This window comes from Anolis sagrei, chromosome 2 (genome assembly GCF_037176765.1).
Source record: "Anolis sagrei isolate rAnoSag1 chromosome 2, rAnoSag1.mat, whole genome shotgun sequence".
Classification (NCBI taxonomy): Eukaryota; Metazoa; Chordata; class Lepidosauria; order Squamata; family Dactyloidae; genus Anolis; species Anolis sagrei.
This window is the reverse complement of record NC_090022.1, coordinates 117,968,829-117,983,612: the sequence shown is the minus strand read 5'-3', so window position 1 is coordinate 117,983,612 and position 14,784 is coordinate 117,968,829. Positions and strand designations below refer to the sequence as shown.

Sequence of the window (14,784 nt, the reverse complement as noted above, 5' to 3'; positions counted from 1 at the left end):
GAAGTCCAAAGCATCTAAAGGAGTACAGTCTGAGAAATACTGCTCTACCCTGTATTCAGATCTTCTGTAAATTGATAGATTATGGGTAAATTATAGGATTTACAACGCTGGATTGGGCATAAATTCCGTAGGCAAGGAACACTTGGAAGTGCTTCTGTTCCTTTCTCTGAAATATAGCCTACAGTATCTGCTATTTGTTGATGTTCTCCATTCAAGTACTTATCAGGGCTGACACTGCTTAGCGTCTAAAATCAGATAGGATTTTGGAAGTTAAGTAGGACCATTTCTGTTGTTTCCTACATATACTTATATACTACATTAGGAACAGTGCTGCCCCGATATTTTCTTCCTGATGCACTTGCTTCTATGTGAAAAGAGTTTCAAAAGCTTGACTCCATGTCTGATATCTAAAGTTGTTCAATTCAAAATTCTACCACCTTAGAACCAAAGGGAAGACACAGAGTGGAGAGGGGTTCACATTGAAAAGGTTGGATGAGGTTTCCCCTCACTAGTTGGACCTTGAGTTGCCAGTGCTCAAATCTCACCTCCTTATCCTCTAGGTTAAATAGTGAGTCACACACTAGATTTTGAATTGTTCTCTCTTGTATGCTGCTCTTGTAGCAGAAATTAGTTTAAATGTTTGATCCAACATGTGCCAATACAGAAGACCACATCTGCTTTCTTCAGCCTCCTGGATTTAGGCAACTCTAAAAATACAGATCTGTTCCACATCACTCATTTTTTTCATGGGATGAATTTGCCATTTGTTCTTGGTACCAGGATCCAAAAATTATGTGCCTAAGAACATGGCCACCAAAACATCCATGAGAGCTAAACAGTGAGTGCAGTTCAGGTTTTACTTGAACCCCCCCCCCCAAAAAAACCCCAATTTAAAGCGAGTCCAGGTTTTACTTGAACCCCAAAAAAATATTTAAAGTGCTCTAAACAGGTTCAGCACCTTTAAAATTTGGACAAAAAAAGGCAGCACAGATTTAGCACCCAATTGATATGGAAAGCACCCATTGCTACTGGCCTAGAAATCCCTGCTATCCTACCAATTGATTTGGGGAGCAGAAAGTATCTTGGAGTAACCAGTGATCTCATTACCTGGTATTGCCTCCTTCTATTCACAACTGGTCTGGAGACAATCATGGACACTCCAAATTGAGTCAGGGTCTTTTTCAGTCTTTGGTAACGTTTTCTAAAGGGTGCAAAAGAAGAAAGGAATAACAACAACAATCATCATCATCATCTTTATTTATATCCTGCCACCATCTCCCAGAAGGGACTCGGTCAGTTTACAAGACACTCCAAGTGCAGTATATAACATAAACGGTACGTGAGTATAAAACAATATCACATAAAAATTATAAAAATAACCACTATCAACATATAAAATAAAGTAACACAATTTAAAAACGCATACCATCTATAGTTAAAACTAGATGCCATCAATTCATAACTAAAATGCCAGAGTATCAACCTTATATAGGCCCATTTCAGCCTACTCAAGGCCAAAATCCTGCTTTTAGGCTGGATTGGAAGGATACAAGGGTGGGGGCTAACCTAATCGCTTTTGGGAGGGTATTTTAGAGCTGGGGAGTCACTACAGAGAAGGCCCTCTCTCTCTCCCCCACCAACCCACCAACACCGCTAGAGACAGTGGTGGGAACAATCTCAAAGCCCGTGCCAGTTCATAGAAAGAGATGCAGTCTCAAAGATAGGTTGGACCCAACGTGTATAGGGCTTTGTAGGTAATAACCTGCACCTTGAATTGGAGGAAGCCAAGAAACAACAAAGCAACTGTGGGAATGTGGAAATTCCAGCAATATTTATTATTAATGTTATTCTACTGGTAGGCACACTGCTAAGCAAATCAAAGTTTGGGGGTTCTGCAATGATATGTGGGGGTGATGGGCTTTGCTGAGCAACCAAACAGTATTTGGCAAAGATCAATGAAGGAAGGGGCCCTTTGCTTTTTGTGGAACCAGAACAAATTACCCCAGTTGCCTCCTCACACAGACAAACCAGGAAAGGAGGAAGGGGAAAGGAGAGCAGGCAAAGGAAGAGATTGGGAAGATGAGGATAGTGGAGGATGGATGACAGATGCATGCTTGGGGTGAGGAAACAGAATGATGGTTAATATCTGTCAGAATGGAAGAGATAAATGGTGCCTGGAAGAAGAATAGAGTACATTGGCACATTTGCTTCTCTGCATGTCTTTTCATATAGTGAGGGCTGATTGTGAATTTTTCTTGCCCTTTGTCAACAAACACAAGATACAAGTAGAGTCCAGGCCTGTAGCCAGAGGGGGGTTGGGATTTAAGGGTTCAATTCTCCCTCCCCCTGAAAATTTTCAGGTTTTTAAAAAATCTGGTTTACTAATGAATTTTAAGTGGTTAACCAATTTATGAGTAAACCTGTTTTTTTTTAACCTGAAACATCCCCCCCCCCCCCAATTCTGGCTACAGGCCTGGAGTAAGCTAAGAATACCAAGAATAAACACCACTACTCTTTGCCACAGTACAAGGCACTTAAACACATACAGGTTGAATTCCAAAATACTCCAAATTAAACAAATTAAACAAAAATGTCCACACAAGTGACTCTTTGCTTTCCGATGGTTCTGCATACACAAGTTTTACTTCATGCACAAATTCATTAAAATGTTGTGTATAAAATCACCTACTGGCTATTTGTATAAGGTGTATATGATACATAAGTGATTGCCATGCTTAGACTTCGGTCCCATCTCCGAGATATCTACATACCTACAAATGCAGGTATTCCAAAACCTGGAAAATATCCAAAATGCAATGTACTTCTGGTCCCAAGCATTTTGGATAAGATATATAGAAATCACAGGGAGTCATGCTCACTCCCATGACTAGACTATGACACATATTATGAATTTCTGGAGAAAGCCTCCCGCTCAGGCAGCTAACTGCATTGGTCGAAGTCTAACAATTTTAATTTTAAAAACCTGGGTTGACTTTTCCACAGATCAATGTAAATATTCTACCTTAATATTTATCATTCCCTTCTCTGAACAGAGTAGCAACAGACAAAAAACTAATCTGCCCAGAAAGAGCTAACCTACCCTCTCTGTTGCAGCACTCCTTCTAGACTTTTTGAATGCTTGGGTGGGAAATGGTAGTGGCAGTGGCCAGGGCAGCTGGTCCCCTGAGGTGCCACTGCTGCTTTCCCCTCTTCCCAAAATGACCCTTGACTTATCCATGCATCATATATTTTGGCCCTAAAATCTGCATTTTATTTATATACAAGTATATAAGATACCTTGCAGCTTTATGACACATTTCTCCTCTTTTTCTTCCCTAAAACCCATATTCATCTCTATTTATTTTACTCCACCATTTCCCTACCTCAAAGTTTTATTTTTTTCTCCCTATCTCCCGAGATGGAAAATTGCTTTGCTCTAGACAATCAGACACAATCTCCCCTTGAAAAACCACTCCTTTGCATGACAGTTAAGTTGAATAAAAATCTTCAAAAAAACTAAAGTGAATTTACTAAAGTGAAACCACAATTTCAGGGCTGAGGCTGCTGCTAAACAATTGCAGCAGCATAATCTGCCTGTTTGCACCAAGGCAAAAGGAAATTTGACTTTCCCTTTACCGTCTGGGAACAAGTTCACCTTTGGACCTTTGGATAGCACTGTCTGTGTTGCCCCAACTTCCTGACCTTGCCAAGAAACCTCGAAAGTGAGCCTGGATTATGGTTGCCTTCTGCTTGAATGCCTGGAGACGGCGGTGGTTGATAAGACCACGAAGGTTGCGTTGAAGGGTAACAATGGCCCAGCTCAGCTTTTGGTTCCACCGTCTTTCTAGTATCTTCCGGGCTTTCTCCTTCAAGAACACCTGAGGAGAAGCAGCAGTCATGGCGAGAGATACAGGGACTGGAGCAAAATCCTCGTCTTCATCATCACCACAATCATCACAGTTATGAGCATCCTCAAAATCCAAAATTGTCCACATGGCTGGCTGAGACAGTGACATATTTGCTTTCAGATTGTTCAGTGTACATGCCACTATATATCATGCACACAATTATTTAAAATATTATAGTGCCATGACTGCCATGGCAGTTCCATGGAGGAAGGAACCTTTAGACTCTTATGCTGAGGAGACACAAGAGATCTAGTTCCATTAACACACATGTGCCACTTGTAAAAACATAATGACTGGAGGACCATTCATTTATCTCATGGGCTACATGTAGCTTGTGCTTAAGGCATGTCACTCAGCCAGTCCAAGTTAATACTAGTTGGTAGAAGAGCATGGGAAAGTTACTTTTTTGGACTTAAAACTCTCAGAAAATCCTAGGGAATGTGGAAGTTGTAGCCCCCCAACCCATTTTCCCCCAAAATGGATCTGACTTTCTATACAAACTGCACAATTATAGTGCTATAATTCTACTGCCATGGCAATAGCCTATGGAAGCCAGGATTGTGCTGTGCATACACACTACTATAAAATGTGTGGTGAATTTGTCTTGTTCTTTGTATGCAACTTTATAAAAACACAGCAATTTTGTACAATTCTTATAGTTTCACATAATGGGGGTTCGTAGTGGTTCATTTCCTACCTATAGTTGAAGAAGCAACAGTTCTTTCCTAGTGATTTAATCAAGCTCTGAATCACAGCACCACACATGGTTGCTCTCTGATTAACTGCAAGCAGAAGACACTTCACCTTGGTAACTCCAATCTGATAGAGCTCAGGAAGGTCTCCCACCACATGTGAAAGGACTGCTACACAGCCATCTCTCTCCTGCAGACAGCTCAGACTTCGTCCAGACAGCAGAACGCCATATCTGATGAACAGAAAGAAGACAGAAAAGCCTTCTTCAAAAGCTATTCCAGTGGCAAGGGGAACCCAGAAAGGAAAATAATTTTGGGATTGCTGAGCATTGTTATTCTCTAGTCAATACAATCTTCAGATGTTAGCCAAATTATGAAACATCGCATATCCAATTGGCAAGAGCTTTGCTACATTGTAAGGGGCAAGCAAGGGAAGATCCCACTTCACTTTGCAGGCTGGCCCCCCTTCCACACAATTGAATAAAATCCCAAATTTTCTACTTTGAACTGGAATATGTGACAGTGTGGACTCAGATAACCCAGTTCAAAGCAGATATTGTGGGATTTTCTGCCTTGATATTGTGGTTTATATAGGTGTGTGGAAGGGCCCTGGGTTGCTGCATTTTTTCAGGTCAGAATTTGGATACCCATAGAGAAATTAAAAATAGAAAGGTTCAGAAGTGGGGAATGATCAAGAAAGAACCATTTTCCTGCCACCTCTTGCCTGGTGTATCCTTGGCCTCCCTAAGCAATGTAATGAAGACAACCAGCTTCTAAGATCTCAGAGGTCAGATCTACACAGTCACATAATGCAGTTTGAGCTCCATTATATGGTCAGTGAAGACTCATAAAATACATTTGGGTGTACATTGAACTGCATTTTATGGGTTCACATTGACCAATCATGCAATTCAAACTGCATTATATGGCCATGTAAGTCCAGCCAGAGTGAGAATTGACCTATGTATTATGCAGAGTTCAGCTGGGTAGCCTTTGATGGCAGGGGATGAGATCACATATGGTCACATACAGAGGGAAAGTTTTGCATGTGAAACTCCGCAATGGCTTCCCTGCCATGACCCTAAGGCAGGGGTCCTCAAACTAAGGCCCAGGGGCCGAATGCGGCCCTCCAAGGTCATTTACCCGGCCCTCGCTCAGGGTCAACCTAAGTCTAAAATGACTTGAAAGCACATAACAACAACAACAATCCTATCTCTTCAGCCAAAAGCAGGCCCACATTTCCCACTGAAATACTAATAAGTTTATATTTGTTAACATTGTTTCTCATTTTAATTATTGTATTGTTTTTAAGTGTTTATTACACTACAAATAAGATATGTGCAGCGTGCACAGGAATTCATGTTTTATTTTTCAAATTATAATCCGGCCCTCCAACAGTTTGAGGGACTGTGACCTGGCCCTCTGCTTAAAAAGTTTGAGGACCCCTGCCCTAAGGACTTGCCATTGCACTGAAGTAGTCCCCACCTACAGCCATTCCATTGTTGGGCCAGAGCCAGAAAGATTGGAGAACCATCTAGCTCTGCCTCCCTAGTCCAAATACATCCTTCGCCAAGGTCCACTGGGGGCTTCCAGAGGTTTCAGTGGCTGATACCATTTGTCTATATCTGCCAATAGGAGAAAAGCCAGAAACACTCCTCTGATCTCTTCTATCTGAAGTGGAATGATGCAGCCAGGGAAATCTTATTATCCCCCAATAGAGTGGAGGGAGGAAAGGAATGTCAACATCTGCAACAATAAAAAATGCATTCATGTAAGATGGATATGCAAAGGAATTCTGAAACACGTTAGAGACTTGGGACCTTGTCACATTGGAATTTTAAAGCAGGATATCCTGTTTTCCTATTATGTGGCTGCCTCCTGCAGAAATCTGGAAAATGTAGTTTAGAGAAATTGAGGACATCTCTGGTTGAGAATTCAAAAGACCCTGCCCTAAACTACATTTCCCAGAATTCTGCAGGAGGCAGCCACATGATAGGAAGGCAGACGCCCCCGCTTTAAAACAATAATGTGATATCATCCTAAGTGTGATAACTACATTCGTAATAATTTCAGATTAATATTTTAAAAACCTTTTTCTAAATTACATAGTATCCAAATTGTGATGGCTTTATTACCCCCAGTGTTTGGTTTAGTCTGGTTAGCACTGTTGTTACTGCCTCTTAAACTATGTTTTATTGGTATGTATTTTGTTTTATGATCCCATGTTGATGCAGAAAAGCCAAGTAAAGAGTCTTGCCTGATTAGAAAATGTTGGAAGGGTATGCGGATTGGGTAGCCTTCTTTCCTAATGCATATGGCCTCCAAAATCCTAGAATGCCTCAGTTGACAAGCAACGTATTCAGTATCAAAGATGTTTGGTACCTGAAAGATAAAGGGCACCAGAAAGATAAAGCCCGAATAGGAAAAGGAAATGGGACAGAAGTGAGAGTGAGGAAATACCATGGAAACACTAGCTATGCACTCTAAATTCAGTCCTCATCTTAGAAATCCTGTATCAGACCTGTGTAAAGCAGGACTGTGAGAGAGATTGAGTTCCCCCTGTACCTTCCTCTCAGCAGGCTTCACAATTGCATTTCAACATTATGGTCAATTTTAGCCAATTTTCTTCCAGTAATTTTTTGGGGAAGGTCGGGAGGCTCTAAAGGAAGAGGGATATCTTTAGGGCTTGATTTAGGTTGATGTGACTGGTACTCAGGCAGAATATTTGCTGAAAATTGGTGCTTTTTAAAAGGGCTGGAGCTTTAGATCTGTGGCTGCCCTTTGGGCATGTAAATGCCTCATGGGGCCTGGGTGATGCAGTTTGCGCATCCTTAATGTAGAGCACAACAGAAGTGGGAAAGGACATACTTGCTGATATCTAGGTGATTTGCAGTACATTAAGAAGGGCTTCTGACTACAAAATGTTTAATAATAGTGCAGAGAAAACTGTTCTCCCTTGTACTGCTGAAATTATACAACTGTAACCATGAAAACTCAGAGTAACAAGCAACAGAAATGCTAAGTAGAAAGGTTGTGCACATTCTCTATTTCAAGTAAACAAAACAATTTTATGGACTAAGAATGTCAATATAAGAATAGCATGGATGGAAAAATCAATGTTTTGTCCAGCCATTCCCAACAAGAACAGTTTGGCCAGCGCACTGCCTTGTTTGTGGACTTCCAAACATGCTCACTGACTGTGGGTTTGGCAGTAATTCAAGATGGCCTCTGTTTGAGATCCAACCCTGCAAACATAATGGATTTCTTACCTTTTTGGAATTGGATTTTATGCATCGAACAAAGAAAATGTGACTCCTGTAGGGTGCAAATAATAGAAGAAAATAATTAGAGTGCTACCACTCTGCTTCAATCTGACAGGCAAAAAATAAGATCAGTGGCATCTGGCAGTCCCCATATTCATCAGGCAATGACTCTGCTGTGGACTGTAGTCCAGTTCTTAAAAGTACAATCTAAGGTACAGAACTTATTTTGGAGGAAGGAGTTAATACCTTGAATTGATAGCTTGTTTAAAATTTAGTCTAAGTCAGAGCAGAATCTCTGCCATACTGCCTTGGAAGCCACTAAGAGAAGCCTACAATGGAAAAGATACTCTCATGGATATCATCACACATACCCACTATTCCATTGCAGTCTCATTATCACTGACAGTAGATAAATGCTGTGTCAAGCACCTTTGATATTGCACCTCTCTTCAATAGCACAAGTAGGTTGATTTGATAATCTTTGATTGTATTTCTACACACCCTCAGGACCTCTGGCTTCCTGCACTACTGCTATTTCTTATTTTATTATTATTAAATTTTATTATGTTTAGCACAATTGTGCAATTTCAGTGTTTAAAACAAAAAAGGCAAAGATATGTATAAAATTAAAGTAGTATAGCCACCTTGGGAATAGCAAGGGAAATGAAGGAGAGATGTCAGGTACATTGAAGTATTGGAAGCTATTGATGGGTTCTATTCATCCATAACTAGGAAGGGAGAATCATTGGGAGGGGGAGGCAAAGGAGAAGTGAGATGGACATGGCTTCATGTGAAATGCTGGTTTGCTTACCTTTGGCTTTGTCCCACTAGAGAAAAAATCCACTTAAAATCCGGTTTCTGCCTCCTGCAGAACTCTTGAGGTTTGTAGTTTGTAGTAAAGGCTCCCCCCTAAACTACAAACCCCTGAATTCTGCAGGAGACAGAAACCAGTTTGTAGATTGTAGTCTCTAGTGTGATGAGGTAGCCCTGGTTAGGACTTGGGTGGGAAACTGACATCAAGTAGCAGGTGCTGTGGGTTCAGGGGAAGGAACTGGCAAAAACACCAGGCAGCAAGCAGCCATACCTTGAGGCTGACAGGCTATTCAATACTAATCAAGGTGGCCAATTAAAACACTCACATCTGCCTCAAGCAGACAAGAGTTCTTTCTCACTCCCTTGGCATTCCACAGATATATAAACCCCGATTGTTAAGTTTTCAAAGGCCCTTCCACACAGTCCTATAACCTAGAATTTTGGAAGCGCAGGATTTTGCAAGCACAGGCAATTAAGGCAAACAATCCCACATTATCTGAGTGTGGACAGCCTTTAATAGCTTCCCTAAACTACAAACCCCAGAATTGTGCAGGAGGCAGAAACCAGATTTTAAGTGGATTTTTTCTCTAGGGTGATGAAGTCTCTATTTGTACTCGCAGAAGGAGGAATACATACAGAAGTTTCGCCCTCATTGAGTATGAGAAGAAGATGAGATGATCCACTGGACCATAAAAATCTTTCCTTGATGCTTATTTTTGAACAAAATCACAAGCTCCAAAAAATAGACCATGGTGGTATTATGACGGCCCAACCATAGGGGGAAGAAGCTGCCTGTTCAAGGTGCTAATGCTATTCCCCAAACAAGTTCTGCACCTTGGATTGCTCTTTTAAGAGTTTGACTAAAATCCTGAACACAATTATTGCCCACCACTGCTCCCAAAACAAATTCCTACTCTCTGTGTGAACTCGCATCACAAATTAAGTGACTGTAATTGGAGCTCAGTTACAAGATTAATCCTATCAATGTGAAACTTGATAAAATTGATGACAAGACAGCTGATATTGTTGAAACAGCAGATCAGGCAATGAAGTTTGGAGTTACTCATCAAAAGATCCTAGCAACCATGATAAACAATAGATCAGGCTAGAGTTGAACAACCTGAAAACAAAAGAGAAAATATCTGACCTTCATATTACTGGCCTGAGAGAGGATTTTGCAAGTGCAGATTTAAATAAAAACAATGTTGGAAGGGCCAAAATAACCTAAAGGCATAAGATCTTGATTACATAGGAAATCCTGGAACCAGTTTGAGGCCTAGATTGTGATTATAGAAAGCACAAAGCACTGATGCACATTACGGGCTATATTTCATGTGCTTTTGTGGAAGTTTGTTGTCTGGTGTCACAGTCTGAAGCTAGTATCAAACTGCATTAAGTGGTCAGTGTAGAACTGTAGCTGTTGCCTTGGTAAATCTGATTATTGTTGTGCCTTCTCCATTAAAACCAAAGGAAGACAGCAGCCCAAGAGATGTTACTGTTAAGTTTGCTAAATAAGGTTTGCAATATGCTATCTTGGTCACTATGAAGAATAAAAGATCTACAATAACATATATCAAAGTGCTCCTGTGGACTTCTTTCAGGATATTAGCTCTATCACTCTTCCCAAATCTACATAAAACTTGTGTGAGAATAGAGACTCTCATATCACTGGGGTTATCCTACAAAGTTAATTGTTCAGTGCTGCCTTTCTCATTAAAATAAAAAGATAAGATAGTGAGAGAATCTCTTACAAATCTGACTGTGCCTGAACCTCAAGCCTGGAATTGTCCAAGCAGCGAATCTTAGAAGGAAAGCCTTTAAAGCTGTCAGGTCATTAAGCCTTTATGATCACTAAAGCAAGCTCTTTGCATAAGAATTTCTTTAATCTTTTACCTGCACTTTTGTTGCTCTGGGGACAATGAATTGCCAAGCAAGCTCTTTGACTCATTTATCACCACATTAGCCCCTTGCAGTTTCTTTTAGGATCACCACAAAGGCATAAGGTCCTGGGCATTGGACTACAATTCTGGAAACCAAGGTTTGAATCCCTGCTTGGCCATTCACTGGGTGACCTTGAGTAAGTTACATTCTCTCAGCCTCGGAGGAAGGCAAAGACAAACCTCTTCTGACCAAATCTTGCCAAGAAAACCCCATGCAGAAAAAAATAACAAAAGATTTTCTTTAAGGACGTCTTCTACCTTTCAAGGTCATAGCAAGGTCTTAGGAGTTCTTGCAATGAGCTCCTTTTCAGTCTTGGAATGGGACGTGTTTATTTTATTTTCCAGTTTTATTTACATTTTATGCTGTTTGGATTATTTGAGTTCATTTACTTCTTCTTGCTCCAGCCATTAAAGTGGCATCTTTGATATTGTATTGTCGAAGGCTTTCATGGCTGGAATCACTAGGTTCTTGTGGGTTTTTTCGGGCTATAGAGCCATGTTCTAGAGGCATTTCTCCTGACGTTTCGCCGGCATCTATGGCAAGCATCCTCAGAGGTAGTGAGGTCTGTTGGAATTAGGACAATGGGTTTATATATCTGTGGAATGGCTGGGGTGGGGCAAAGAGCTCTTCTCTGCTGGAGCTAGATGTGAATGTTTCAACTGACCACCTTCATTAGCATTTGAAGGCCTGGCTGAGCCTGGGAAAATCTTTTTTTAAGAGGTGTTAAGATGTGCCTGGTTGTTTCCTCTCTGCTGTTTGGCTGTTGTAATTTTAGAGTTTTTTAATACTGGTAGCCAGATTTTGTTCATTTTCATGGTCTCTTCCTTTCTGTTGAAATTGTCCACATGCTTGTGGATTTCAATGGCTTCTCTGTGTAGTCTGACATGGTGGTTGTTGGTGTGGTCCAGCATTTCTGTGTTCTCAAATAATATGCTGTGTCCAGGCTGGTTCATCAGGTGCTCTGCTATGGCTGACTTCTCTGGTTGGAGTAGTCTGCAGTGCCTTTCATGTTCCTTGATTCGTGTCTGGGCGCTGCGTTTGGTGGTCCCTATGTAGACTTGTCCACAGCTGCATGGTATATGGTACACTCCTGCAGAGGTGAGAGGATCCCTCTTGTCCTTTGTTGAACGTAGCATTTGTTGGTTTTTCTTTGTGGGTTTGTAGATTGTTTGTATGTTGTGTTTCCTCATCAGCTTTCCTATATTAGCAGTATTAGGGTTACACTTGTGTTACTGCCTTAACAATAACATAACGATTCCATCAGTGCTGTCTCTGAAAAATCCTGCAAATATCTTGAGAAGGCAGGACAACAAATGTTAGCATGCTGGAAGAAGCAAAGACCACCAGCACTGAAGCAATGTTCCTAAGCCATCAACTCCGCTGAACTGGCCAAGTTGTCTGAATGCCCGATCACCATCTCCCAAAGCAGTTACTATACTCCCAACTCAAGAATGGGAAATGTAATGTTGGTGGACAAGAAAAGAGATTTAAAGATGGGCTTAAAACCAACTTTAAAAACTGTGGCATAAACACCGAGAACTGGAAAGCCCTGGCCCTCAAGCGCTCTAACTGGAGGTCAGCTGTGACCAGCAGTGCTGCAGAATTCAAAGAGGCCTGAAGGGAGTGCGAATGGGAGAAATGTACCAAGAGGAAGGCACTTTAAGCCAACCCTGACCGGGGACTGCCTTCCACCTGGAAACTGATGTCCTTACTGTGGAAGAACATGCGGATCAAGAACAGGTATCCACAACCATCTACGCATCCACTGCCAAGCCACTACACTTGGAGGGACATCATCCTCGGGCTATGAGGATCGCCTAACTAACTAACTAACTAACTGCCTTGACACTGCATCTGACATCTCTCTTCAGAACATTATTTAGTGGTTAACAGACTTCCAGGAAAGACACTTAATTCTATGTCCCTTTAATGAGATAAGGTGGACTATAAATAAAGGTATTGTTTATTATTATTATTATTATTATTATTATTATTGCTGCAAAGGGATCTTGTAACACTTTTGTGACTGAGACAGAAGTTGCAGCATACCCTTTCATAGTCATTCAGATGCATGCTACAACTCCTTTCTCTAAGTTAGCCTCCATGGTATTGCAAGATCGTTTGCATATTGATATTCTAAACTAATACAACAAGGTCTTTGAATTCTACCACTATGGGAAGCATTTGATTTTTAGAGGGGGGCTAAAGGGTATATCATAGTTTCTAGATCATAGTGGAGCTTCAACAATTTGAAAAACAATAAGAATATTTTTCAAAAATGTGTTCTAGTTTATTCAAGACACTGGATTTACATTGCTAAATGGGACTACAGGCAGTCCCCAAGATCAGGGAAGGATTAACACCTCTGTGGTGTTTGTTTTGCCACCTGTGCCCCTGTTCAGAAGATTTCACTGCACTTTCTGTCCCTGTGATAATTGGATTTTGAAAAAAAAATGGCTTGTTGTGGAAACAAGGATTGGTGTGAAAAAGTGGAGGCCTCTTTTCCCCATGATAACTTTTCCAGGAATGAATTTCCCTTCCGAGGGACTTCCTGTTGTCTCACTCTCATTCTTAACTATGAGTCGTATGTAAGTCAGATCTTTGTAACTCGGGGACTGCCTATATTTCTATTTTTCTCACAGACAAAAGACATATCCCAGGTTGTGAGGTTTCTTTGCTAATCCCTGCTTTCTGCTCTTTGATAATTTCTTCCATCATCCTTATGCTCTCACATTTCCTGCACATAAAGGGTGGTGCTGTGAGTCAGCTGCAGTGACATGTCTCTCTGAGCCAACTCCCTTACCTGTCTAATTTAGCTGTGAGCTCTTGCAAAGACTGCTGGAATCTAGATGCCAGTGTAGGTGATTGACGCTGTAGTTCTTGGATCCTAGTGCCTGGTTCCCTCCAGTTGGCCTGTTGTACTTTAACTCTTTGGAAAAGGCTGGAGAGCAGCTTCAGGTAGACATATAGAAACCAAAGACCATAAAGATTCAGAATAATCTTGGAACATTCATTTACAAAGACAAGCAGACAGCTGGACCAGCATCTTTCATTCTGTATATAGAAAGCAATCACCCATTGTTCAACGGTCTCTGTGTTGAAATATGGTACACTTTATTTCAGAATGGATATTCTTTATTTAAATAAGACTATGCTATTCCAGGATGTAAATTTTATAATCAGGTTGTGCTTTTTGTATGTTAGATACAATTATATAAAAATGTATGTAATCGTGGAGATTTGCATCCATTATAAAATTAGCTTAAATATCAACTGGCTTCACTTTTGAAAGTACGGTAATGGTTATTCATTTTATTGTTTATGACCATGTGAAAGAATATATAATGTATTTTTCTAATGAATTCTAAACTTCTAAAAAATCCAGTTAATTCCAAATGGGACGCTGTTTGACATGGAGAAGTGGAGCAGATGTGGTTCTGGACTGTCTGACCAGCAGCCTCAGATGCAGCACAAATGTGCCAGATCCAAGGTTGCTCCTGTATAGATGAGCCCTCAAATGTCCAGTATAAATTAGCTGTCAGAGGCATAAAATATCTGATCTGAGTAGATGAATGTCAACTACAAGTTCAAAGCTCCCAACTACCATGTTTTAAAGTCACTTTTGACATTCACTATGTAGATACAATGTTAAAGACAGATATTGCTCTGTTTTTCTGAACTGGAAAACCACAGGAAGAGTCTGCAAAGTGCATATGACAGGTGCAAAAAATAAATATTGCATTCACTATACCTTGAGATGGCTTTGGGAGAAAATATCCAAAATTTCTGAATGCAGCTGGTCATGGTTTTTATTCAGAAACTTGTGGACCTGTAAAGCCAAGTCCCAACATCAGTTATATACTGTTCTTTAAAAGTTTGGTTCACTGAGCTTCTTAAGACTACCGTTGTATACACACTAATTTGGGAGAACATACTGTTAAACTCAATGAGGCTTATTTCTAAGCTAGCGTGTATAGAATAGCACTATGAAATGCCTCTTAGTATATCCTATCTTACCTATGACCCTGATAGAAGAATCTTGATTTTCAAATTTCTAAGAAGAATCTTAAGGCCTAAAACCTGTGGGTCCCTAGACGTTTTGGCCTCCAACTCCTAGAAATCCTAACAGCTGGTAAACTGGCTGGGATTTCTGGGTGTTGTAGGTCA

General features: G+C 40.7%; 1 protein-coding gene across 1 annotated transcript in view; it reads right to left on the bottom strand.

Annotated features, from left to right (window-relative positions):
- MYO15B (myosin XVB) overlaps nt 1-14,784 on the bottom strand; it is a 100,864-nt gene that overhangs the window by 60,683 nt on the left and 25,397 nt on the right. The window contains exons 14-15 of the mRNA XM_067464812.1: nt 3,703-4,001; nt 1,108-1,201 (exon numbers count right to left, since the gene is read on the bottom strand). Coding sequence (XP_067320913.1) covers nt 1,108-1,201; nt 3,703-4,001 — 393 coding nt within the window. The remainder of the gene's footprint in view (nt 1-1,107; nt 1,202-3,702; nt 4,002-14,784) is intronic.